The 27,463-nt window shown below is 44.5% G+C and overlaps 1 protein-coding gene across 1 annotated transcript in view; it reads right to left on the bottom strand.

Annotated features, from left to right (window-relative positions):
- Positions 1-27,463, bottom strand: part of SH2D7 (SH2 domain containing 7) — a 214,931-nt gene that overhangs the window by 21,512 nt on the left and 165,956 nt on the right. Inside the window, exon 5 of the mRNA XM_085646307.1 lies at positions 9,814-10,797. Within this exon, the coding sequence (XP_085502433.1) occupies positions 9,814-10,797 (984 nt within the window). The remainder of the gene's footprint in view (positions 1-9,813; positions 10,798-27,463) is intronic.

Raw genomic sequence — 27,463 nt, forward strand, 5'->3', positions numbered from 1 at the left:
AGAGTTCGAGTGATATAGAACGGAACCAAGGGCATGAACTATAAGTTCATATAAGGTAAGTGTAAAGTCCGAGAATGAAAAAAAAAAAAAAAATCGTTAAAAAAGGAAAAAAATTGTCGATGAAAAATTTACAGCCCTGGATGAATCCTGGAGTGACAATGTCAATCAGTCAATCCATAAAGGTATATGCACCGTAAGTAGCAACAGCTTCCAAGAGGAAATCATTGGAGCGTTCCGCAAAAGTATCTGCCATCCAATTTAACAAGGGAAAGGAACACACGTGTGCATCAATTATCGGAGCATCCAGCACCATGATAGGACAACTGTCAGCATCCTCGATATAACTCCTTTCAAGGAATTCAATAGCCGCCTCTCCGATATCCCAGTTACCAAGGACTCCGTGTGCAGCACCCAAAGTCATAAACCCGACACCAGAACAATCAAAATCATGAGCCACTAAGGGACACATTAGTTCATCAAAATCCGGGTCAGGTGACGCCAAGTTTGACAGGCACAAGTCCAGAGCCCACTGGAAGGGACAATCTAGGCAATGAAAGACAGGTTGCACACACGTAAAAAAGGGAAACCGGAAAGACAATCCATAAGACGCCAGAGGTAAAGTGCCGTAGTAATCAAGCATCCGGCTACGAAGATGGAGCAGGCTGAGCATGCTGTCTTGCAACTCCTGGTGTGCAGCCATATCGAAGTGCGCAAATCAACAAGAGGATCCCAGCCACCAAAGCGAGGAGCAAGGGCAACCCTCCGAAGACACTTGAAAAAATAGAATGTAAAAATGCGGAGATCACACCGAAAACAGTTTGGAAAGATGTCACAAGGCCCGAGCCCACAATTTTAAAAAAATGAACAAGGCCAGTCGTAGACGAAGCATTAAAGATAGTTTGAATCAAGGTTCCAAAATTGAGGGGGAGGTCAGTATTTAAAAGAGCTTGTACCTCATTGCGTGTGTTCGCCACATTAAGAAGAAATGTTTCATGGGACGAAGTCAACGCAACTTCTTTTTTAGACAAAAGAGCCCTTATTCTGCTCATCCTATTGAACTCTGTGTTCAAGGTTGGAATCGCCGGCCAGATGGATATATCGAGTCGGCCTTGCGGGGGTGGGAAAAGGACGTTATTACAGCAAACCACTTTTTGCGAAACAGTGACTATGTAAGGAATACCCACTAGCATCCCACAGCAAGCTTCACTATTAAAAAGCAAATAACTACCGTTGGCAAGCAGCTTAAAAGAAGACGTTATAACTGGCATTGGAATCCCCTTTAGGACACAAGCCAAATTAGGAGCGTGTATATTGCAAGCGCCATGTAATTGTATATGTCTACAAACCACAGAATGATCAGGAGCGGAAGTGCATTCTTCACCTTTTAAGTAAACCTCCTTGCCATCCCTTACGCATCTGTAAGTGAACGGAAGTGACCAAACTTCGTGCAGGAACGCATCACCAAGTTGTTCATATCTGCCAATGGCATAATGCTTCATGCACGAAGTAAATTTAAACAGACTAAAAGGTAAAGTGACCAATCCGTGTATAAGCCACACGGCTGAATTCAACTCAGCAACAGAAAAAGGTAACGGTTCTAATTTTTCAATGTGCAACAATGCGTAAGTTGCGTCTTTCATGGACATGAACTGCTGTTTCGCTGTCAAATTAAAAGGAAGGAACAACGATGAAATATTCATGTAATCCCAAGGGACTTTCCCTGCCTTTAACGTTTGTAATGTCCATGCAAATTGCATAATTGAACGCAACTGATTTTGGCCATGATACAACACAGATACATCATCTTGCACAATGTCTACGACAGAAGAAACAATATTATCTAATGTATAAATTCTAGAAGACAAAGTATTAATACTATTATCTATCACAGCCAATACTTTTTCCATATTGGCCTGGTCAATAGCACGTAATCTAGAAGCAGCTTCAATTTGCGACAATTTCCAAATTTCATTGTAAATAGCATAAGCCCATCTTTTGGACCTGCCATTTGCAGGACCCTTAATAAAATCATTCAAATCTATTTTGTCATTTAATCGTGATAAATGAAGCTTAACTGAAGTTAACGTGGAATGTTGCAGCCACGACTGACATAACTTACCTACAGAGTAGGTAGTCACTGTGTGTGAAGATGTAAAACGAGGGTCAACCCTAAGTTGTGTATACCCCGGAGCCAAATCCAAAAACCGACGTTGACAGGAGTCTGAGCTTGTTTGCCAAACCAACCAACCCTCAGGATTCAATGTTGAAATATTGAAGGTGCCATTGGAAACAAGGGACTGCAACATAGTAAGGGACATATCTGAGTGATTCTCCCAACTAGGATAAGCACCCAGATCCGGGATCGAAGGGGAAATTAATTTTTTAGATATAGCCAATCCAAAACAGGTGGTCTGAAAAATAGACGAATTCAAAAATAATATATGGTTTGGGATAAGACAGGCACGATGCAAGGCCTCCGTTCCCTGTACTTGCCACGGTTTAGTTCCCCAAACCGATTTAAGATCGATAGTAGCTTTCCATACGTCATAACCTCCAATAGCCAATTCATCCATAAAGGATTTCGAATATAATAATTTTGTGTGTGTCAATCTAACCTTAGAAGTGGGTTCTACCGCCACCTTAAAATAAAAAGAAGCAGGGTCTGACACACTAAAATCCGAAAAGTATGTGAATTTTTTCAATAAAGTGGCAGAGCTGCCAGGCATAGGGACAGGACAATGTTCCGACTGAGTGAAATTAACAAAATTTCGAAAAGTATTTGCTCTGTGTAGGAAATGTGTGCCATAATGTTGAAAACAAAATTGCTCATCATAGTTTGCAGTATTTAAATACAGATCTTCAGCATCAAATGCAGCATAATATTTTAAATCAGATAACAGAGCTTCTATTGTTTGTACATCCCAATCATCTGATCGGATGTTTTGTTTAACTACATCACCCATAGAAACACGAAAAACAGTTGGCACATTAATAACTTCGGTGGGACCATGAATTTGAAAGTTCACTGCATCCCAAGCCATCCCATCACGTACAGGCCAGGCGGTGATGTTCACAAAAGTCTGGTCTCTTTTCATGATGTGTGATGAGGAATGGGGGGGCCAAAGTTCCATCAATTAATCGAATTGTAGAACGTTCATTCAGGTAGTGTCCATTGATAAGTCTAAAAAACACTACCACAAAGCCAATTGTCATGAATAAAAAATACAAATCAGCACCAGCCAGATGTAAGTCCAAGGTGCAACCAAAAAATGTCTCTTGAACCAGGCAAAAAATATAGAAATTTTGGAAGGGGCAGTGGAAGTCAATGATTCAGTTTCAAAGGAAGAATGGGACTGGGTAAGTGCTGTGGTATGTAATAGGGGCAAAGGGACTTCTGCAGGATAAGCATACTCAGGATCATCAGGCAAACCACCAGCAGTAGGTGGCACAGGCGGATCAGCAACTGTGAGCATCTCAATGGAAACCTCAGGTACGATGATAGAGGGTGGCACCACAACAGAGTTTCTCAGCATCGAAGGGCAGGAAACCGAAGGTGTCATACTATGGAGAATCGGCCACCCTGTGTAGTTTGACATTCTCAATTGAAATGTACCTGTTATCCTTGCGACCAGGAAGTGGAGGCAAAACAACTGTATGTGTACCCAGTACTCCAAGCACCGGAACTGGTGCACGATAAGAGGGGCCAAACTCCTTCATGTTCTCCACCTTCTCACGGACCAGATCACCAACTCGAGGTAGCCAGCCGACTACCGGAATCAGGAGCGCTTCTTCGGATGTAGAGGGCACGTGTTCCTTTGCTAGAGTGTCTCTGGCTTCTTGTAGATTCTGCAATACAGCACAGTGGTCATCTAGGTCAAAAGGTGCAGCAGCCGCCGCCATGTCTAGACCATCAAGGTCTGGAACAAACATTCTCACTCCAAAGAGCATCATGTACGGGGTCCTACCACCCAGAGACCTTCTAGGGAGGTTATTAAGTGCACGTTGGACGTCATACAAGTGGGCAAGCCAGTTCCGGCCTGTACCTCATACCTTGGCTGTCAACGATTGCTTTAGGTCACGGTTCATTCGTTCCACAACACTATTGCCCTCAGGCCGGTATGGAGACGAAAATTTGACTTGGACCCCCAAACTTCTCATAGCTTCTTTGTATGCCTTAGAAGCGAACGCCGGGCCCTGATCAGAGTGAAGGGTACCACATGCAAAACTCCCTATAAAGACACGCAATACTTTGATGACAGTCCTGGCATCAGCACTCCTTTGTGGCCACACCCACAGAAAACGTGTGCACGAATCCACTGCAACCAAGATGTACTTGTACGCAGTATCAGAGGTAAAAGGACCGCAGTGATCTAAATAAACACACGCAAGTGGTTGATTAGATATATGCAGCTGCGTTGGAGGTGGACGCGCAACAGAAGAAGGTTTAATCTGCTGGCAAATGTCACAATGAAGCACATAAGCCCGCGCTTGTTTATACAAACCGTACCACCAGTAACGCTGCTGCAAAAGAGACACAGTTGCCGACACTCCAGCATGCGCAGACGCAACACCTTCGTGGGCAGCCGTTATCAAAGCTGGTCTGCTGTCCACGTTGGGAATCACTCTATCATCAATGTCGTTAATCCTCACTAACGGGACTTTATCAGGACTTAAGTGATAATGGTATCGAGAAGGGAAACCTCTAGGGAAGTTTGTCCCAGTCTCAGTAGCAGCAATAGCTGCCAAGATGTCAGTATCAATCTTAGATTTTGATCTTGTAACTGCTGCTACTAAATATGTTGCCACTGCGGTTTTTGCTGCCTCGTCAGCCAAACTGTTACCGACAGCATGGACACCAACTCGTTGGTGACCAAGAGTGTGAATTACATTCACAAGTGGCAGACTCCCTTTAAGTTCTGCCACTCGAGCCCAAAGCGTTTTATGCTTCACTGTGCCACCTTTGGAATCACGAAAACCATTCATAATCCAAAAAAGCAAATTGTCGTTGTAAGATTGAACACAATAGTAAGAATCACTAACTATAAGAGTAGTGACCCTGTGATCAGCAAACTCAAGTGCAAGCACTAGAGCATGAAGCTCCGCCAACTGCGCGGTACAATCACCCAATGACTGCGTATGCACTGCACGAGATTGGAACTCTCCATTTACGAAAGTACCGACTACAATTGCGCAAGCCGCTGAATAAGCGTGCTTCGATCCAGTTGCGGGTTGCGCCGACCCGTCAGTGTATATGACACAATGGTATTCCTCGATGGGGCGCAATGACAGAGGAGCAGGATGAACGAATTCATACTCCAAACTCTCTTGAGTCTGCAACGCCGCGTCAAAGATGTATTCGACGTCAGGCGACGCCAAGGAGGTTGCCCATTGTATCCACCTGGGATGCAAAGCCTTAGAATTCGGTACACTAGCTTTAGTGACTGCTTCCAGTGCAGGAAACGGTGTTACCACTAGCATGCGCTTTCCTTGTGATAGCGCTCGTTCTTTCAGGATCGCCATCTGAACTGCTGTTAAGACTTTCTCAACAGTGGAAAATCGCAGTTCAGCCGAAGTGTACAGATGAGATTTGTATGCAATGGGGACTGTGTCGCCCTCATTGAACGTTAAGTACGTGAAACCCTCCGTGCCTGGAACAATTCTAATGACCAGGTTGGTGTGGTTGTCACGAGTTTTTAAATATTTAGCAGTAAGAAGATCAGTTTGCAAAGAATACAATGCTAATGAATGCTCTGGCAGCCAGCAAGATCTGGTAAAAGTTGGTTGTATCAAGGCATAAAGTGTCTTGATACGCTGGGCATAATCCGGAATGTAGGATCGACCGAAATTCAGAAAGCCCAGCAGGGATTGTAGTCTTTTTAGTGTCGTAGGGATACGAAGGCGTGCGCATTTCTCAAGGAATTGCGGTGCCAAGCCTCGACCCTCATTATTGAGTTCGTACCCCAAGAATAACACTGTAAACTCAGCAATGTGGGACTTCTTAAAGTTAAACTTGTAACCGAAGTCTTCAAACATAGTCACTATGTTATCCACACGAGCAAGGTGTGGAAGCAACTCGTCGTCAGTCAGATAGATGTCATCAACATACGAGTATGCCTCCGGGTCTACCATGTCCAAGAGAGAGACCACGCAAGCGTAAAAAACTCCAGGGCTGTTTTTATAGCCCATCGGGAGCCTCTTGAACAATTTTTGTTTTCCACCCGAGGTAAATGCCGTCCACTCATAACTATGAGGGGCCAGGTTATGGCAATAAAAGCCATTGGATAAGTCGAGCGTGGTTTTGAAACGTTTTCTCACAAGACTATCGACGAGAGCCGAACTATGAGTATTTTGTACCGCACACGTCCGGCAATGCGAGTTTAAATGCCGGTAATCCAAAACTAGGCGGTACGACCCATCAGGCTTCGTCACAGTGAATAAAGGATTATTCATGGGTGACACACATGTCTCAATCACTCCTTGATATTCCAATTGTTCAAGGATGGACGCGATGTGAGATCTTGCCTCGCGACGTATGGGGTATTGGGGTTGAGGCTGGGGATCGTACCGAAATGGAATCTCATGATTGGGAGAACATTTATCCCAGCCAACCTGATTACGATATAACGCAGGCGCAAGCACCTGTGCCCACTCCCCGGCTAACCTATTAGACTCATCCGTGGGCACTGCGTGCCGAAAGGAAGGAAGAATAACTTCCTCTCCCCTTGGAGCGTCCAAAATGAAAGCCGGAGGCCAATCTTTCTCCGCCAAAAGAATATCATAGGTGGTCGTAAGATTGTCCCAAAAAACCACTTTAATTTTGCGTTGTATGTCACCCTCAATATTAAGGACTATTTCAAATAATCTTTCTGGGGGAGCTACACAAGTATCAGCAGTTTCAACTGTCACATAAATGTCAGTTGCTGTCGCCTCCAGAAATGGACGCAATGCTTGCCGCACTACTGTAACTTCCGCCGCACTGTCTAGCAGCGTTAGTGCCCATGTCAGGTTCCGAAGCTGTGTCCGACCATCTGAGGCATATCTCGCTGAGATTGCAGCAACTTTCTTTTTCTGAAACGGTGGACATTGTCTGGCAGTGTCTTCCTGCTTGCCTTTACCGTCAGTCTGGCGGGGCTGGTCTCGACCTTGAGTACCCCGTCCTCTCCCACGCTCTCCACCACCAGTGTGAGAAGTCGATGTTTCCTGTGAAGAACGAGGAGAGCGTTGTTCAGAAACCTGAAACCTATCAGGTGACTTAATACGAGTACGATCGCGCAAATCATAAGTGCGTTCACTATACGACTGTACGGGTGAGGCAGAACGAGAAACCTGTTTCTGTTGCTGTTTTTCTTGTTTTTTGGCTCGCCAACTTTGTTTAGGAAAGTTGGGCTTTTCGTCTTTTGTAGACGAACTCACCTTAGTTTGCTGTACTACATCAGGAATTTTGATGGTGGGTTTCACGCCCAAGGCACTACGTCCAACCATCCTATAGGCTTTTGCAATAATTTTTGCGAACTCCCTGGGTTTATCGGCATCATCCACAAGTTCCAGCATATTACCAACTTGGAACTGCAAGGCATCTCCTTTGAGGTTGCCCATTACCATGGAACAAACCACATCGAAACTGTCGACAAGCCTTAATCCTAACTCAATAGCTGCCTCCGCACCATGATTTTCTTGGACTTTCTTGATGACGGAGGGTAGTACAGACATAGACGGAGTGCCGTAGCACTTCGAATAGGTTGCAGCAAAGACTTTGCCCCAATTGTCACAATCAACAATATCAGGGACCAGGTCCTTCGGCAAATTAATGGTGAGTATCCTGTGTTTATCCACAGGTGTAGTGTTTGGAAACACGGCTTCCAATTGATCAAATTTTTCCGCAAGCCAGTAAGGAAATTCATCCTTACTGAGGGGTCGCTTGCCGACAACCGCAATAACCATAACAGGGCTTATCACCACCGCGTGATGGTGATCAGCCCCGTGTCCAGCAACCGCAGGTGCTCCCACCTGTACCGTGTGTGGCACATACTGCACTAAAGCCCTATGGACCGTAATCAGGGCTGTGTGTAGCGTTCGTAACTCACCCACTCCCACCGTCAGGTAGCGTGGGTGTGGTGTATATCCGGCCAGTACCGGCCAAGTGGCCCCTGCAATGGACAACGGGCCCATTCTCGCCGGTACGACCTCATGGGGGAGGGCGCCATTAAACCAAATTGTATGCTTGCTGCCATGCAGAAATAGGTATTTCTAGCGTCCTATATGGGGCATAGACCGCAGGCACAGGCGTGACTGTATATTCGTGGAACAAATTATCGTCCGTATCCACCTCCTCAAAGGTCACCCAAGAGTAAAACAACTCATAAGGGTCGGTGGCATCAGCACTGACCACAAAGACCACGGACATCCCGTCATCAGGGACCCCATAAGCCCTCAAATGAGTGCGTAGAGGAACCCTACTATGAGCTGGAATATTAACCGCCATAAGGACACACTAAAGAGTAACAACGATATTTACAGTAGCACTTGGGCTCAAAAGTTGTAACCTTTTTAATTTTCAAGCTTGATAGAACCTTCAGTCAAAACCTAGGTAGATTAAACCGTCACTCTTGTTTTCCGGAAACGAGAGTGAGGGTAGTTGTGGACTAAAAACTCAAGTACTACTAAAGCGTCTCAGATCATAAGACCAAACGTTAGGTGCGCCATGTTGCAGGGATTCTGCTTATGCACAGAACTATGCGCAGGAGACCAGGACCTCAGAGAATTCTGGTGTACCAGAAACTCCCCTCAGAACCAAGAACCCCTTATCCGACTAGCTTAGTATCCCATTTGTTAGCCTAGATCTAGCTAGGCGGTCCCAATGTATAGACAAACCAGAACAAGCGACGTAGATATTTCTCAGGAGTGGTGGGAATCCGCAATACCTGTTCGTATCTATTTGTTAGTCCACAACAGAATAATACAGACATGGTAAAGTTTAAAGAGTTTATTTTATAAACCTCGCGTCCTAAGATGCAGTACTTTGGCCAACACTAGCATACTAACGGTACAGATCAGAACCATAAGCATTGTTATAATACCATACAAAATGAAAGGAGCAATCATACTAATAATGACAGTGGTATACAGCCACACTCCTTTCTCTAGAATCTAATACATTATTATTAGACTATTGGAAGGTCTCTTAGGTTTACAGGGGGGACCCCATACCTTATAGATCAGCTTAGTAGAATCACATCAAAGGATCAGCTAGCTCTCTCATGCATCAGCTCTTCTGTTCGAATGAATGTAAAACCAAACTGTTCTGCAATATTAAAGACGCTTGTCCTTCAGATATTGGCAGCTGTATGTATGATATGTCTAGAAAGTGGTACGATCAATCTAATCACAACACTGTGTACCTTCTAGTGACCCAGACTCGTTCTTTACATGATGTACAGACCAAGGGCACATTTCACTGTTAAGAATGTGAAACAACAGTTTGTTATCCTGTAAGGCAAAGTCGAGTCAGCATTTCTAAAATGAATAACACATAACAACAGTGTCGTGTGCAGCGCAGCAGAAACGACAAGCTGGCTTGCTAACAATTACCTCGGTTATGCTAACTTAGTGTTGTAAATAGGGCGTGGCTTAACCCATCCCACAGCAGTCAAAAACCTTTCACTGTACCACTGTGGGAGACAACTACTCTGTTCTTCTGTAAGATTTTTTTTTATTTGGTTGTAAAATCTGAACTTTTAATTAACCCTTTATAATCAGTTAGAAGAATCGATGACTAGAAATATGCACTACCAGAGAGATATAAAAATTGTTTACCTTACGAGCCTGTTGTTTCATCTCTGTGCACTTCAGCAAGACATGAGGAACTGTCTCATACATATTTTCTTCCCCTGCAGTTTTTCTGTCATCCTTTGGAAAATGTGCCGGAATAGTCTCGTATTTATCCTCATTACAGCGCTGTACGCTTGAAGGTCTTGGCGGCATCTGGTCATAGGCTATGGTCGCGTATGCTGAGTTGTCTGGTTTGCGGTTATAGTGGTCTTGAAATGCAGTTTTTGACCAGCTAATATTGACCTGCTCATAGTCACTGTCCTTCTCGCAGGCGCGAGCAGCAGAAATATTGGGATATTTAAACTCATCATAACACTCACCATATTTACTATTTGATGATAGTTCATAGGGCATACTTTCTCCTACTTTTTGGAATTCTTTACCACCTGTGATTGAGGTAGCGTACATTGAATCATTCTGGTCCGGGACCCCCATTTCCTGTGAGGTTTTCATTTTAGAAATTAATTTTGGTGATAGCTTAGGCGGCGTGGAGGGTGGTGTCTTCAGAGTTAGCTTCTTCATTTCAGGACTTGGGGCCTTCTGCACTTTTGAAACTTCAGGATAGGGCAACGAGTAACTGTTGCGAACTCCACTGGCCAAAGATTGGTTTCGTCCAAGTTCAACGTTGACCTCAGAATAGACAATATCAGGAGCGGCCGGTCTGAAAGGACCACATGCCTGACTCGACTCTGGCTCCTTGATGGTAGTATAGAAACTGCTTACTTTCTTGATCTGCGAATACATGGTGGCATCGGACTCTTCCTGGACCTTTGTGTCTTCGACTGATGTCTGCGGTCCATCAGAATTGATACTGGGTCTCTCTGGACCTCTCTTTTTGCTTAGTTTGCCTTTGTTCAGCTGTGCATAGACCATGCCCCCTGCGTTCATCTGGTCGCTTTCACGTGTGTCCTGCTGCAGAAAAGCCCTCAACATGTCTGTTCTGTCTGGAAGTGGAGGTTCACCAGATGCCTACAAAAAAATATGTTTTCAAATTCATAGGATAAGTAATAACAGAAGGCTTACACTTCAAATAAAATTGCAACAATGTAAAATAAGCTGGGAATCAGTTTACAGGAACAAGCCCAGCAGAGGGATACTATACTCCAAGGTTTCCCAAACTGTGGTCCGCGGACCCACATTCAGGCAGCAATTTTAAAAGCACAACAAAGTTCCTTGTAGAATTAGCAGTTTTCCAGCAACAATAAAAGTGTCAAGATAACCTCAGTGATTAATGTATCTGCTGGAGAGAGATGAGCGTTTTGTTCAGTGGAAGCTTTGACTTATCTAATGTAGCACAGAGGGTTAATATGCCTACTGCAAAGAACATGTACCATGCATTTAAAAAAAGTGTTTCATGTGCATAGGTTAGTTGGTTATTGCTTTTGTCAGAGAATATTTTGTTACTGTGCAGTTCATAAGTGACAATCGTAATCTAGCACAGTGACCTATTAACTGTCATCACAGAGCTGCTTGCAAACTGCATGATACAAGTTAGAAACATATGTTTTTTCTAAGTCTTTCATTATCCTGATGCTGCTAAAAAGGTTTATTTGGGTGGAAATACATTTTTATTGTTAAAGTCAATGCTAACCACTGTGTTATGTTCTGAAACCTGAGTTTGTGCTTCTCCAGACCAAGCACTCCTTAAAAATGCCTACCAGTATGAATGACATGTGAATCCTACACCTTGTAGTCGCATTTTCCTTATGTAACATTTTCTATACACTGATTTACACATATTAATCATTGTCTCTATGGTGCAGATTTACAAGGAAAGTGACTCAGTGTGTGCCACAAGCCATTTGGCTGCACCGCACTGAGCCACTTTCAAAGCACAGGGATGCGACATATTTATAACAATATGTTGCATCTCTGTGCTTCCCCCTGCGCTGGGGCACAAGCTGCTGCCATGCGCCTGCACAGGCACCCTTGCACCATGGCGTTGTGGGGAGATTGTTTATGTGCAGGAAGGGAACCCTAAACAATCAGAAATGGAGTTTTTCAACTTCTAAGTGTGCTGCATTAGCACACATAGAACTTGCAAAACGTCATTGTTTTACTGATTGTTTATGTGCAGGAAAGGGACACCTTCCTGTACATAAACAATCACCAGAGGTGATTTCCTCTTTCTATGCGTGCTGCAGAACGCAACACGCATAGAAAGAGGAAAAAAACGAGGAGAAATAAATACATTTCTCCTTGTTGCGCCTCGCTATGCCTCCGCTGGGGAGGTGTAGCATTCAGACACATTTCCAGATTTACGATTGCTAGTAAATCTGGAAATGTGTCTGGTTTCATGGGTGTTGCGTGGGAACACCCACAGCAACACCCATGGAACGCGCCTTTCACGCAAAGTGCTGTGTGCAAATGGCCCATATTTTCAAGACCAGGAAAAGTCACGCAGGGTGGCTTTTCCTGTCCTTGAAAATATGGGGCACTAAAATACGCCACTGGTGCGTCATTTTTTGTGACACACCCGTGGTACAAGGGGCTTGTAAATCTGCCCCTATATGTGTGTGATGTAAAGTGCTCTGACATCCTACAATGGTTTGATAGATGCTATAAAACAAATGAAATACATGTGACAGAGGGGCTATGGAGAGATGAGAGGCACTGTTGAAGGGTGATAATAAGGGGATCATTGAAGAACCCCAACAAAGATTGTCGTATACTGGTGCATAGTAAGGTCATCATTTACTATTCTTTAAAAGCTGATACAATAATGATACATTTGTTGTAGAATGCACCATTGTTTCCTAACTTTTCTTGAGAGGAGAGCCTGAATGATTCTGTCATGATTAGTGGACAACAGATCTCCCACAAGGGGAAAATGGGAGTATTCATCAACTATTACTAGTAGATGATTTCCATTGTCAAGGGGTCTAAAGAAATCAATTTCAATCTTCTGACATGCGTGCTTTGGATGATCAGACATGCTTAATGGATGCGGGGCTGTTTTGGATGACAAGCAGTTGCACAAATGACATGTCTTTATCTCTTTTTCAAATAATGTATCAATACGAGGGAACCACACTTGGTCCTGTAGAGCTCGTTTAGTAGCAACAACTCCACAATGTCCCTAATGGGCCAGTTCAATAACTTGTTTTCTCAAGCATGACAATTCTCAACACTCATAAATGTGAAGGACATCTAACATGGGCTTCAATTGGAATTCCATAGAGCATATTATCAAGCCCATTATCGCCAATTTAGCGGCAGTTTTCTGCCGCTAAAGCGGCGATAATTTTATCGCCTGGCTTGATAATATGCCCCATGGTCTCTTGCAAAGCGAATCTTATGGAAACACCACAGCAAGCAGGGAACGAGTCGGGGATGCACGCGGCTGGACGGCGTCCACCCCCTATTTTCCTGCCAAGAAGTTAAGCCCCACTGAAAAATATGCTGAATTCGTCCTGGTGTAATTTGCAAACACCTGGACACATTCAGCAGCACCTGCAGGTTGTGGTCTGCTTTCGATCGCAACAACGTGCAGGCGGGGAGGGGACTTTCTTAGTTCAGACTTCTGCTGGGCCCATAACAAAGGCCGAATCTGAGGGGTCATCAGGTCTCCTTTTGTTGGAGTCTCCTGCTGGCAGCAGTCAGGAGCCTCACACCTGATGCAAATGAAGCCATGGGGAAACAAAGGCTCGCACCTTGTTAGCACTTCACACATACTTGAGAGGCAGCTTTTCACTTTGTTCAGTCCCTGTTTGAGAGATATGCATGTGCTGTAAGAATGTCAGATGTGTTGGTCTTTCCCAGTATTTACACAAAAGAAATAGCATTTATATAGTGCTTACTATTCCCCCAAGGAAGCGTTGTAATAATTTAAATATCACTATTTTTTCTTGTAAAGCACTATGGGCGGAGGAAGTTTAAACTGACAAAAGGCGACATTGCTTTATGTGTAGCTTAAAAAAATGTGAATCTTCTGCCTAAATCAGAAGGACTCCCTGTACACTCGAAATGTGCTGCAATGTACTCATGATAGACATGTTAAACTTATATGTGAGGACTCTAGATCTGATGTCACTTCTTATGATGCCACTTCCTGTGATATCACGTGCCGTGATGTCACTTGCATACTGATTAACCAGGTTAGTCCACCCACCTATTTTTTTAGGACTTGTGCCCTGACAGCAAGTATACTATGCAACTCTTGGCCCATTGCAATGAAGTGATGTATGCATGAATAATCGCTCCTGCACCAATTCCTGCATGTGTATTGCCATTTTCTGCCTTTTGCATCCCCAGACAAAATATCCAATGAGAAAATATTTGGCATGCCGGGTTTCAGCATCATTCTGAATTATGGCAAAATGTGTGATGGGGCTCTGAAGGAAACAACAGTGTGGGTACACTGCACAATGCAAATCCCATAAATGCGGGAAAGAAAGGGTTTCTCATATCTATCATTTCGAATCTCACATTTGTTTCCGTTACTGAATCTTTTGTAGAGGTGAAGGGCGGGGGCTTTTGGGATGCGATGGAGGTGAAGATGACACTCCAGACTGAGGAAGTAGAGTACCACCACATCAACAAACCCCTGCATGTACCACCTTGCAGCATTCCGCCCAGGACTGCTTCCATCTAGGCATGATAGCCTTACCAGCTTGCTGCAGTAAGATAACTGTTAACGTCAGCAGCAATGGATAGCTCTGATGTCTTGCAGCCTTCTCACAATCCAGAATGCTTGCTGCATGTTTTGCTAGTGGAGCTACTTACGGTATTGCTTGCATTTTCAAGATAGCGAGCAGTCTCATGAGTCAGCCCAGTCACTATTTCTAGGGTATTTTTTAGAAATTGGGTTGGTGGTTGACTGGTCATGCCGCAACCACACTCCTAGTCAAGGTAAGTGTCAGGCAAACCCTAAATTAACCTGTGCTCACCCTCTAGTAACTTGGCACAGAGCAGTCAGACTTAACTTAGAGGCAATGTGTAAAGTATTTGTGCAACACTCCAGACAATAAAACAGTGAAAACACCACACAAAAATATTCTACACCAGGTCAAAAAATAGTACTTCCTTTAATAAATAAAACAAGACTAGAACAACAAACATCCAATAAGTAGAACTTGAGTTATGAATTTTTAAAGAATAAACAATAAAATAGCGCTTAAAAGCAAGAAGCGCCAACCGGGGATGTCTGCTCGCGCCAGACTGGGACAAAGTCAAAATCAGGCTGACTGCGATGGAGCGCGGGCTGGCTAGGGGGACTCAGGGAGGCCCTACGAACAAAAGTCCCTTAATCCAAGGTTGCGGAGCATTGTGAGGATTCAGGTCAAAGTGGTGTTGTGGAGTAGTGGTTCAGAAGGCGATGCGTTGGGTCTGATCCACTCAGCAGCAGTGACGCGTCGTTTCTGATCCACGCAGCAACAGTGATGTGCCAGTTCTGATCCACGCAGCAGCAGAGTTGCGCCAGTTTTGTTCCACGCAGCAGCTACAAAACGTCGGTTCTGATCCACGCAGTTGTGGCAATGCGTTGATTCTGTTCTCCGCAACAGCACAGATGCCTCGGTTCTCCTCCCACAGTGGAAAATGCATTGGTCCACAGGAGCAAACACCTTAGGCCCACGTTCAAGGGTCCAGGACTGGGGTAACACCACTTAGAAGGACAGAAGGCAGAGTCCTGGTGTAGGCACAGGATTGTTGGAAGTCTTTTATGTCCCTGAGACTTCAGATCAGTAGGACAACCAGCTAGCCTCTGGGTTCAAGTGATGAATGTCCAGTCTTTCTCACCCAGGCAGGGGAACAGCAGGCAGCAGGGCAGCACAGCAGGGCAGGAGTCCAGCAAAGCAGCAGAGTAGCAGTCCTTCAGCAGCACAGCTGTCTTCTCCCTGGCATAGTAGTCACAGGTCCAGAAGTGTAATAAGTTGGTGGTGTCAGAGGTATAGTACTTATACTCAGTGGAGTCTTTGAAGTGGAGGAGACTTTAAAGAGATGCCTTTGAAGTGCCCAGATGTCCTGCTTTCCTTCCCTGCTTCAGACTCACTACAGAGGGGCATGCCACCCTCTGTGTATGGACAGGACACAGCCTATTCATGTGTAAGGAAAACTTGGTCCAGCACCCCCCTTCCATACTGCCAGGATGTCCCAACAAGTCACACCTAAGCTCCCATTGTGTGTGGCTGTCGAAGGGGAATGCACAAAGCCCAACTGTTACCCACTCCAGACATGTGATCAGAGACAGGCAGCAGGAACCAAGTGGCTAAATTAAGGAAATGCCAACTTTCTAAAAGTAAAAGGAAAAAATGATGGATGGAATGCTGAACAATGCAAGCATTCACCTCTAGTCAAACAGATCTGGGTTTAATCCATCATTCGTTTGCTCACCACGCCTCCCCAGTTTGGACCCAGCCATATACAAATCTGTCTTGACCCTGTTGCTCATGGGAACAGTGCAGCCCGAACTGTCAAGCCAGGTCCTCCCTGGACCAGAAAAAAGCATCCTGGGACTGGTTTTGGGGCATCACTCCTCATCAGCCAGGCTAGCTTGAATCCAGTGGCACAGTAGGCTTGCCACTTCCACTTAGGGCTACAAGAGCAAAAGGAACAAATGATGGACGGAATGCTGAATCCATCAATTGTTCCCTTAACTTTCTAAAAGTGGCATTTTCAGAATTGCAATTTAAAAGCCAACCACCATAATTTTGGATTTTAAATTGTGATTCCAGAGGCACCAAACTTGAACAGTCTCTTCACAATTGGGAATTATAGTTATAATATGTAATAAGGCAACTCCAATGTTATCCTATGGGAGAGAAAAGACTTGTATTAGTGAAAAATGAATTAAAAAGTTTTTCACTACCAGGACATGTAAAACTAAAAAGTACATGACCTACTTTTTAAATACATTGTACCTGCCCTATGGGTTTATGCTAGGGGGGCATATTTGTAATTATTTGTACATTTGTACTGTGCAAAGTTTGGGCCAGGCAAGAGGTTTGACTTGGCAGGTCGACGTGGCTGTTTAACTGGCCTGAGACATGGCTAGAGGGATACTTACGTGGGTGGCACAATCAGTGCTGCAGGCCCGCTAGTAATATTCAATTTACAGGCCCTAGGAACACACAGAGCACTTTACTAGGGACTTATAAGTGAATTAAATATGTCAATTGGGTATGAATGAATGTTACCATGTTTTAAGGAGAGAGCAGAAGCACGTAAGCACTGGTTAGCAGTGGCAAAGAGTACAGAGCCCTAAAGCCACCAGAAACAAATTCTGCAAAAATGGAGGAGAATGGCAAAACGTTTGGGGATGACCCTGCAGAAATGTTCATTTTCCACCAGTGTTGTACTGTGTTTTTTCAGTTTTCACTTCAGCTAATGGAACACTAGTCAGGCACTTATGAGAAATGTTTTTGCGTATTGCTGTCATGGAGCAAGAAAGGCTCTAAACAGCTTTTAAACACTTGCTTTGAAGTGGGCTGTTTTCCCTATTGCATTTAGCTTGACTTTTTCCAAGAAAAATCAATACTGCAGTCCCTGCACACTGAGTGGAAGTATTGTATTCTACAGATCCGAGCAGATACTGGAGGCATTTAGTCGCAATCATTGATCGAAGTCAATAGTTTACAAAGCAGACAAGCTGTCATTACTGAGGAGTTACAGAATAATCCATTCTGCTTCCTGTTATGAAACACTGCACTTTTATTCAGAAGTTAATGCTTGAAACAAGATTGAGCGCGTGTTGCCTCTATGGGCTTGCCTAATGACGGTGTTTTCTAAGATTCAGCCATTTGAGGGTGATCTCTTTTAGGCCTGGCTTGACGGCGCAAATATTTGCTCTACCTATTGTTACCAATTGTTTAAAATACACATAGAACGTGTTTTGGCACCGCCCATCATATTTCTCTTAAACTTCCTGCTATTGGCTGTTTGGTGTATCATTCTGACTCTAATGGAGCACTTGCATTACATGAGCGGCTATTATTATGGTAGCCTTGACCTTCATATATTTCATACACAGTGAGAACAGTGGCAGGGTATAAGATGCTGCACCAATTACTTGTGTTATTGTACAATATCTAATACATATTAGTTATTTCAACCAGTAGTGGTCCAACAAATGCCCACCTCCCGAAACCAGCCACCAATTTGGTTTCAAATATAAAACAGATCTACAGAAAGAAGGGAGCGGCAATGCTATAATGACCAAAGAGTTAATCTCTTTCATTCATCACAGAGGATGACAGAATAAATGATTTCTGTAGCCGGAAATGTTCTTAGTCTTTTTTTTATTTCAGTTTTGTATGTATAGCAGCAAAACAGCCAACGCGTTTCACCCTTTCAGGCTTCTTCAGGGCAACTATAATGTTTCGCAGAGTCTTCGGCTCGGAGTTTCCCGATACTCATTCTAGACACTTTCAGATTTTAGGATATATACTTTTATAATTTAGTATCAGAGTTACTGTAGGTACTTATTCTGGTCCACGTTCCTCTTTCCAATTCAGCGGATCCTACTACCACACCAATAAGTGAATGCGCTCAATCGCCCAATCTTTCAAAATCAAAAAGTTGTCCTTCTATGTGTTTGAGTCCACACCCATGGTAAGTCCAAGGACCTCGAGTAATAGACAATAATGGCGGCGCTCAATCGCTACCCCTATTCAGCGTGGAGACTCCTCTTCCATACCCAGGTCCTTCATACATTTCAATTCATTATTTTAAAGATGTATTGTATGCAGAAAGCAATCATTTTTGTTGTTTGTCTACCGAAAAAGCTTTCATTTTTTTCGATGTTTTACTCCGCAGTCAAAATGCAAGCCACACTTATTGTCATTGCCACTGCTTGTTAATTTATTTGTAGACAACTGCTATATTCACATCTGAGCAGCTGCGGCTCCTCCACTATGGTAGAGGACCCCACCCCCACCACCACCAGCCTAAAAACGTAAAATATAAAACGATATTAAAACGTGGTTATTATAATTTATTTTTCCTTCCCGGGCCGAGTCTTTGGGGGTGGGGTCATTGAGGTAACAGTGGTGGATGCTGTTGTCAGTGTGCATGTTTGGTTGGCCGTCTTAGTACGGCGAGACCGACATGACCACTGAACTGTCTCCAGCCAGAGCTTCATTGCTGGGTTGGAGACAGCAGGCAACAGGGAGCAAAAATCGAGGGCGCTCAGGCCAATGCTGATCAGCTGCGGCTCCTCCAGTAATGCGAAGGAGCGCCGCCCCACTACTCTTTGAGCAGTGCAAAAAGGAAAAATAAAATGATAACACAATGTCATTATAATTTTATTTTTGTGTATTGAGTCTGTTTTTTACAGGGTGGGGCTAGACTGTCGTCACAGCCAGCAGGGGGAGGAGTGGTTAGTGAACTTAAGTGCGCATGATGGTTTGGCCATTCATCTTGGGCTCATCAAACAGTCATGCAGACTTAGCATGTTCTCCACTCCACTGTATTGCACAGCCTGGGTGGAGAACATGCACAGGCTGCCACTCCCAGTCTGATCGCTGACCCAGGCCGCTTAGAGCAATCATGATGCTGCTGTCATGCTGCTCATGCTGGTGACAGCAGCATTGTGATTGGCTAGGGGAGTCTGGGAGCCTTGGTGCTGCCAGAAACCATGAACAGAGGGAAAGCATAGGAGAGGCTGCAGCCGGTGCTTGGCAGGTAAGTCGTCCTTTTTTAACCCCTGCCCTCCACCACCATTCCCTAGCAGCCGCCATTGACCCTGATGCTGCTCTCATGCTGACAACAGCATGAGAGCAGTGTCTGGATTGGCAGCAGGGGAGTCGGGAGCCTGTGCCTGCAGTGGGGTGGAGAAGAAGAGCGCGATGCAGCGGGTGGCAGTTAAGTTCCTTTATATGTTTTTTGTATTGTCCCCCCATCAAGCCCACTGTGCCACCCGCCACTCTTCACCAGCCGCTCCTCCTGTATGTAATGCTACTTATAAAGCACAAACCTAGCTTGGGGGCACCAGTGCACTGTACAATTTAACAGGGAAGAGAGTGATTCAAGATCGTGCAGCAGGGATGGAGAGGGTTCACTTCAGGCTTTGGTTTCCATGGCAGGAGGAGCAAAGTGACCTATGTGGCTGGAAGATGTGATAATCTTACATGTGATGGAGGCTGGGAAACCTAGAGAAAGGACGAAGCTTAGCTAGGACTAATTAGGCACAAGAAGTTTGATAACCAGGTCTTCTGGCATCCCATCAGGTCACGAGTAGACTTCTAGGGTACCTAAGTGGGACCTTTGCCTGTCTTCAATTAGTGGAACATATGAACTCAGAGAATCCTGTTCAGTTCAATGAGCTTTGGTCAGCTCTATCCTCCTGCCCGTCACTGAATGCTCTGATAATGAGTTGTTTCGCCACAAGAAAGATAGGCCAATATCTAAATATCTAATCTGAACCAAGATACATAGATGCCCTCTACAGAACTAGTGGAACAGAATGTGTATGAGGCACAGACGCATAACAAGACTTAATTCTATCCAATCTAAGCCCTAACCAGCACAGGACGATGGAAACCCAGTGGACAGCGAAGGCATTGTGCCAGTAGTACTAGCGTAGTTGGGTTCGTCTATCGCAAGGCTTTAACTGGGGAATTAGGGATTTGGGCATTTCCTGGTGGACTATCGGAGTGGTTTCTGCTGTTCTCTTCTTCCAATAATTCAACGACACTTGGGATAAAAGTTGGTGTGGACACTGAGTATGAGTGAGCTAGTCGTTGATCAGGCAGAAGGCGAATAAATAATCTGAAAAAGTTCTTGTACTCAATGTCAATATTACATGTATTAATTCAGCTTGGGTTATATCAGGACGAAATTTAGGAACATATTTTCATGAATAATAAAACACTACCATGCTCGTCATTAAGTTGCAGATGTGCTTCTCTGGTTATTTTTCAAAGAGCTAAATTGTGTCTCACATTATGAAACACACTTCTTGTTGAATTGTTTCATTTCTAGAGCATAAACAGGAGAATGTTTTCCAGAAAGCAACTTCAGAACTTCTGTTCAAACCCTCATAGTCTCACATCTGGATGGTAGTAATGCCCTGTTTTCTGGCCTCCCAAACTCCACACTGGCATCCCTAAAGGATATCCTAACGCCATGTGTGAAATGCTGCCTACGCAGTGGCGTAGCAAAACTTGTGGGGGCCCCTGCAAAATGCATATAGGGGGCTCCGTGTCTGGAGCTCTTGGGCCCGTCCGTGCACAGGGCTGAAGGGGGCCCGTGGAGCTTAGGACCGCCCACTCCCACAGGACTGCGGGGGCTATTCTTACTCCACTGTGCCTAGGATCCACAGACATTGCTCCAGTGGCCTCCATAGGAGCACATGCCTTACCTTGGCGGCTCCTGTTGCTCCCTACAAACCTACACGCGGCAGTGTTGCGTTTCAGACCTCATTCATTCACGAGAAGTGTCCACACCCAGACACCGTACTACGGCTCTGGAGTCCACTTTCCATTGCTCTGTTGAAGATTACTGTACCATCCTTCTCTTCCCCGGCGTTCTCCAAGTATTTGTGGCTTCATCTTTATCTCCCTCTCAGGCTCAAGTATGCTATGAGCCCTGATGATGGTCCTGAATTGTTAAAAGGGCCAAAACGTCGTCAACATCATTGCTGATCCCTGTCATTTTGTATTATATCACACTTAAGAGAGCACCAAGCATGTTTTTCAGTGCCACAAGGGGTAGTCAATCCATGATACCTTGCCTGCATAGCAGATTTTTCGAAGGCCTTCTAGATAGCATATCCAGACAACAGAACTCTCTTTTAATTGTGGAAGGACTGTCTATCCTGTACTATGCTTAAGAGTGATAAAATGCAAGCCACACAAATGAGAAGGTAATGGCCATGTCATCTTTGGATTGTTCCCACTACAAGGAGTGCGGGAAACCTAGAGAAAGGACAAAGCTTAGCTAGAACTCATTAGGCACAGGAAGCTCGATAACCAGAAGAAACAATACCACGGGTGTTGGTGTCTGCGGGTTATAGGAATACCAGTCATTACAGAACTGTCCCTCAGAAATTGAGATAACGTGAAAATCTGCAGGTTATTTTTCACCTGAACATTTCACCTATTTGATCAGGCAAAATATCGGGGTTAGGACCATTATTTTTCACGCAGTACCTGTCATTTTAGATTCAGCAGGCATCTCTCGTACCAGGCACTGAATTCCTCATCTGAAACAACATTCCCTAAGCACACAGGCGGTGTGTAATTTAGAATGAGTGATCACAGACCTTAATGCACGAGATTGTGGAATTACCTGCAATTTATTGCTGTTTCACCACTGTGACATGCTGGACCATATAGTAATAGGAGAACTCGGAAATGATTACCCGTGAGTCACGTGACCATGCCGGGTCCACTTAAAATGATGTCTTCTCCTATTCCATACATGTTCAAGAAAACAAGAACTCTTCTAGGTGACAGTGCATCTGCCGCACCATGCTTAGGTCCACAGTCACTAAGGGAGAGGAGGTACACCATTCCACAGCCTGTTAGCCTCCTCTGGCACAGACTCAGGAGCCTTCACTGCAGTATATGCTGGAGACCTGCTGCAAGGACATCTCATCTGGGCTACCATGCAACACTGCAGCAAAGAGAGGAATCCCAAGGATCCAGGCAATGATGACCTGTCTAGCACTCTACGATCATCAGTACTGAGAGTACAAAAATACACCTAGCGTGTCATGTGTGCAATCAATCATGGGTTAACTCACACCCTAGGAGGCTTTCTCCCTGTGCTTACTCTGACCCTCTCTGCTCCTGTTACTGCACCGACCCCTTCTCTCTCTGTATTGCACAGTCTACTTGCCACGTCTTCCATATACACCATCCTGAGGCTGGAAGCCTCCTCGCTTCCTGCAGTGTGTGCTTGCTCTCCAGCTGTGACATGAGCAAGTTGTCTGCATGTCTTCCAGTGCACAGGTGACCTGCATAGGAGACGTTTGTTACATCACCCCTGAGGAGCCCCACTTTTCCATATAGATTGACAATTCACCTGCACTCCTGTGGAACTGGCATGCCAGTTCACTGACCCTTCAGATCCATGAAGTCTACCAATGAGGGGTCATTGCCTGCTTCTATGTGTGAGGGATTCATAATGAAAGGATTCTAATGGTGCCATAACTGCTCCTGCCTCAGCCTCCTTTCTATGCCCAGTGTTTTTGTTCCTCACTGACTTCCTTGCATCCCTCTTTCCTGGACCAGCATTGCATTGAACTGCTGACGATGCACCATCGGCACCGATCCCTCTAAAACCCCAGAATGCCTGGGTATGGAATCCTTCCATGGCCCTAAGCACCACTTGTGGCCATTGCCCAGAAGGCAGCTCTCTGCCTTCTTATTTGTCTCTGATGGTGGACAGATGACATCAATGATGAATTGGATCTTGCATGTGCTTAATGATGTCATTCATTTTGTTGAAGTTGAAGTAGATGGATTTAGTGTGGTGATGATGGAGTGCTGGGCTCACCCATATCTGTGCCCTCGTCTTTGGACTCCAGGCTGCCTGTCTCTTCCTCCTATTGTGCTGTGTTCTCTGAGGGAAAAGCCTGGGCTTAGTTTGAAATCAGATGGGAATGACCTTAATATTTGTTTTTTATGTGCCACACATGGAGTTCTTACATTGGCTATTATGCTTTGTCATCTTTGTGGCAGTGTATGTAATCAATAAACATTGGCAAGATGGGCCGAGTCGTTTTAGGATGCGGGCCACACAACTAAAGCCCTACAATGTACTTTCCTGCTACCATGTACGGCAAGACACCACTCCGTGTGACATGGGTTCTGAATGGGGGTGTCTTGGCTGCACACTACACATGGCCCTGATTTGTCTATGGTGGTCCAACTTCCCATACTGGTGTTGGAATTGATTTTCTGTCAATGAGAGCATTGCAAACTGAGCTTATGCCAACATTAGGTTGTGCTTACACTGTGCTTAGGGTGACCAGACGTCCCCGTTTTCCCAGGACGGTCCCCGTTTTTGGAGAAGTGTCCCCGTGTCCCGACACTTTTCTCCAAGTGACTCAAATGTCCCTGTTTTCAAACAGTGTCCAGGTTAAAGACAGAAATGTCCCTGTTTTTCATTGTTCCGGTTGAGCATGCGCGCGCATGCTCTCTTTGCACTGTTTACGGCATGTGTTGTCACTGAGGTGAGCGCTGTAGCATGAAGGGAAATCCTTTGAAGAGACATTTTACACACAGCGCCACCTACGTCATCGTGCAAGCCAAAGTTTCTACTTTGGATAAAAAAATATTTCTTCGTCCTGTAGCTTGTATTCATAGCCACACAAACTTTTCAGTAGCCCTTATGCATACCGTGCAAGGATTAATGCATTGCTCATTGCATGTTTTATCCCTAACCAATTGATGCATGCTCTGTGTTCTCCATATCAAAGCTATGACTTGACCTTTTGACTGACCTTTCAGATCACGGCAAACTGTTTAGCTGGAAAGGACTTAAAGGAGCAGGGTTAACGCCTGTGGGAGAGGCGAGCAGCGCTGCTCGAGTTTTTTTCTCAGGTCTTCACACTATTGCACTATGAGATCATACCAAGGCTAGAGTGCACTATACATACCCCAGTAAGGTAACATGACATCCCAGCAGTGACCACGCAAATGTGGGAGGACTGTGTGGTCGGCCAGCCTTTGCGACCCTTAAGACCCTAAGGCAGTAATACATGGAGAGAAGTGGTTTTTTTTACATTGGTCAATAACTGTCCTTTGGCAATTTAGCATTCCACAGTTTACCTCCCATGCTTTTCTGTCAGGAGCAACTAAGCAACATTGGTGAGTTGTACTTTACATGGTGCTGATGCACAGCTATAGAAACGAGCATTGATAAAGCTAGTAAATCTGGCGTTTGCTAGCCTGTGATGTTTTATTGATTTTTGGCAAATATATGCTATAGTCCTTAAAAGTGTAAATGTAATAAAAAGTACTAATGCTGCTGTGTAAAGGAGAGGAGTGCCAACAAAAGACCGCGGATTTGTTGTCTGTAATGCTTCATTTCGGTCTGTGGAGGGAGCTGTCATTGTAGTTCTTTTTCTATGCCTATGACAGCTGTCAAATAGTCCTACTTTTATGTCGATGGCTACTGCAAACTGTAGTCCTACTTCTATGTCTATGACCTGTCCCCGTTTTTTGTTTTGAGAATCTGGTCACCCTAGTCTGTGCTTCACCTTGCCTCAATGTCACAATCTACCTCCTGATGAGTATTGCTGATTTTGGCTCTAAATAAAGTATACCTGATACCCACATGACTAAGCAGAGAGTGGTCCTGAGAATGTTCTCACTGTACCAAACCAACGATGTGTTTAACCGTCCCAGGCTCTTGCTAAAACAATGCATCTGTTCGACTGTTCAGCTCAGGCTATGAGAATGACTAAATCTCAGCGCATTACTATCAAGAGGGAAAATGTTTCTATTAACTTGACACCTATTGGTGCAAAACCTAAGAACCATGTTTTATTACCACAGAATGTATAAATGTCCTTGTTCAAAGTCCTATAAAAGTACGTGGATTTCTGTAACCGAGAGACCCACTTTTCCACACCGTAGAAGGCGAATCTATGCCGGATTTCTCTAAGAACTGTGCAGAGTTCTTTGCTCTTCTGATTTGTATGCTTTGATGCTAAACTTGGTTATGGTATGTTTATTGTATTCTGTCTTTTAATACCTTATATAAACCTTGAAACGACAACCCTTGTCTGTCATTCTTTAGAGAATGCTTTGGCACATTCTTGTCAATTTATCTAAATAGAAATAGGACGGTTCTAGTCAGGGAGCACCAAAGTCAGTATCGCGACTACATCGCCCCCGGTCCTAGCCTTTGGTGCGCCCCATGAGTTCGAATTGGAGACTTATCTGTGCGCCAACACTGGTATCGGGGTTGCACCAATGAGAATATGATGTTCCTGTGACATACATTAAAATTAAAACAGGCTTATGTACTAAGCACACCTGCCTCCCATGAGGCACTCAAGCTTTTCTATTAAAATTACAAGCAATTTTTTTTAATAAAGTGTTTATTGCAACCATCACTGCCACATTAAGAAGATGGCAAAACTTTTTTCCTTGACATATGCTTCCAATAACAAAATAACAAGTAAGGTAACCATTGCACGAGGCTGCCAGGGAGACATACCTATTGGTTTGGCAATGTTGTTTCAATTTCTCATTGGTAATCCTCATTACTCTGAATCCTACTTTTCATCATCCAATTATCACCATGTGAGGAAAGTAAAAAGGAGGCACAATGAAAGGTACGTTAAATTATTTATTAAAGCCACACCGGAGAGAACAATCCGATGGGAAGTAGAACAGCAACTGCCGGGGAAATTCAATCATCAACATTTTACACCCACTTTACATTATTACATCATGGGTCTCGAGGAGACTAAAAGACCCAGCACATCTCCACCTTTTATTTCTGAGAATTAAAAATATAACAACTGCAATCTTCCAAACAACAAGCAAAGGAACGAATTAGACTACTTTCACAACAAGACCCCATCTGCCCCCATCAGTGAAAGAAAACAAACAATGACGAATACAAAAATAATGACGTGCAAGAATGCACAGCAAAGCTGCAAACCTACAAGTAGTCATGTAATTAAACCGGTGTCCTCCTTTCATAGGAAGATCTTAAAGCAGGGTCAGACTGGGCACACACACCTCCCTGGAAATCACTTGGACTGGACGGGGGGGATACAGGGAGGAGGGAGGGTGGGGGGTGGAGGGGAGGCTGGCAGTGAGAAGCACTGCTGCTAATGTTACAGGGCGCCGATATAGCAGCACTGCTGCAAAACCGGCCCCCAGCAAGCTAAGCGACATTTCTCCTATCATCAAGCCCCACGCTATGAAGCATAGCGGCAAGAAAAGTAGCGATAACCCCTGTTATCGCTACTTTCCTTACGCCTGCTTCAGGACTGACTTAGCTATGATATCCTATGGAAGGTGGATATCATGGCTAAGTTTGTGGGGCCCTATCAACAAGCTAACGCCACATTTCGTGAGATTATCGCTGGGTTTCCAGCGATAATCTCACGTTAGGCAGTTAGTGCTAGGATTTTTATCGCTTTTGAGATAAGCGTTGCTAATAGCACGCTAAAAATCCACGTTAGCCGGCGATAATTATCCTAGCGCTAAGTGCGCTAAGCGATAATTATCGCCGGTTGTTGCTGATATGCCCCTTAGTTTTTTCTTTGGTAACTCCAAATTTCCCATCCAGGGATGAACCAACTTGGTGTTCTCAGAAGAACAACCAGTGAAACTTCGCTGACATAATTAGGTGTCGTATAAATAGCCCATAACAATGTTTCCAATTCTTGAGTCCAATCCAAACCATTAGCTATGGATAATTGCACATTGTCCTTAACTACTCTCTAACACCTCTCCACAAGCCAGATGCTTCCATGGTGTTACAAAGATGCTGTGGTACGTTTACTGCCCCAATGAGTCGTATACTGTTTGAGCTCATTGGAAACAAATTGTACACCATTGACAGTGACTACCTCGTAAGGTGCTCCTTCACTTACATTTTTTTATTATTTCAACACTTGCTGCCAATTTTACAATCTTCTCCTCTGGCCACAACAACAGTAGTCCTCCAACACAATACCAGTTCTTCAGTTTTCTTTCAGTGCATTTTATAGGGGCGATGAAAT

Source organism: Triturus cristatus, chromosome 3_1 (genome assembly GCF_964204655.1).
Source record: "Triturus cristatus chromosome 3_1, aTriCri1.1, whole genome shotgun sequence".
Taxonomy (NCBI): domain Eukaryota; kingdom Metazoa; phylum Chordata; class Amphibia; order Caudata; family Salamandridae; genus Triturus; species Triturus cristatus.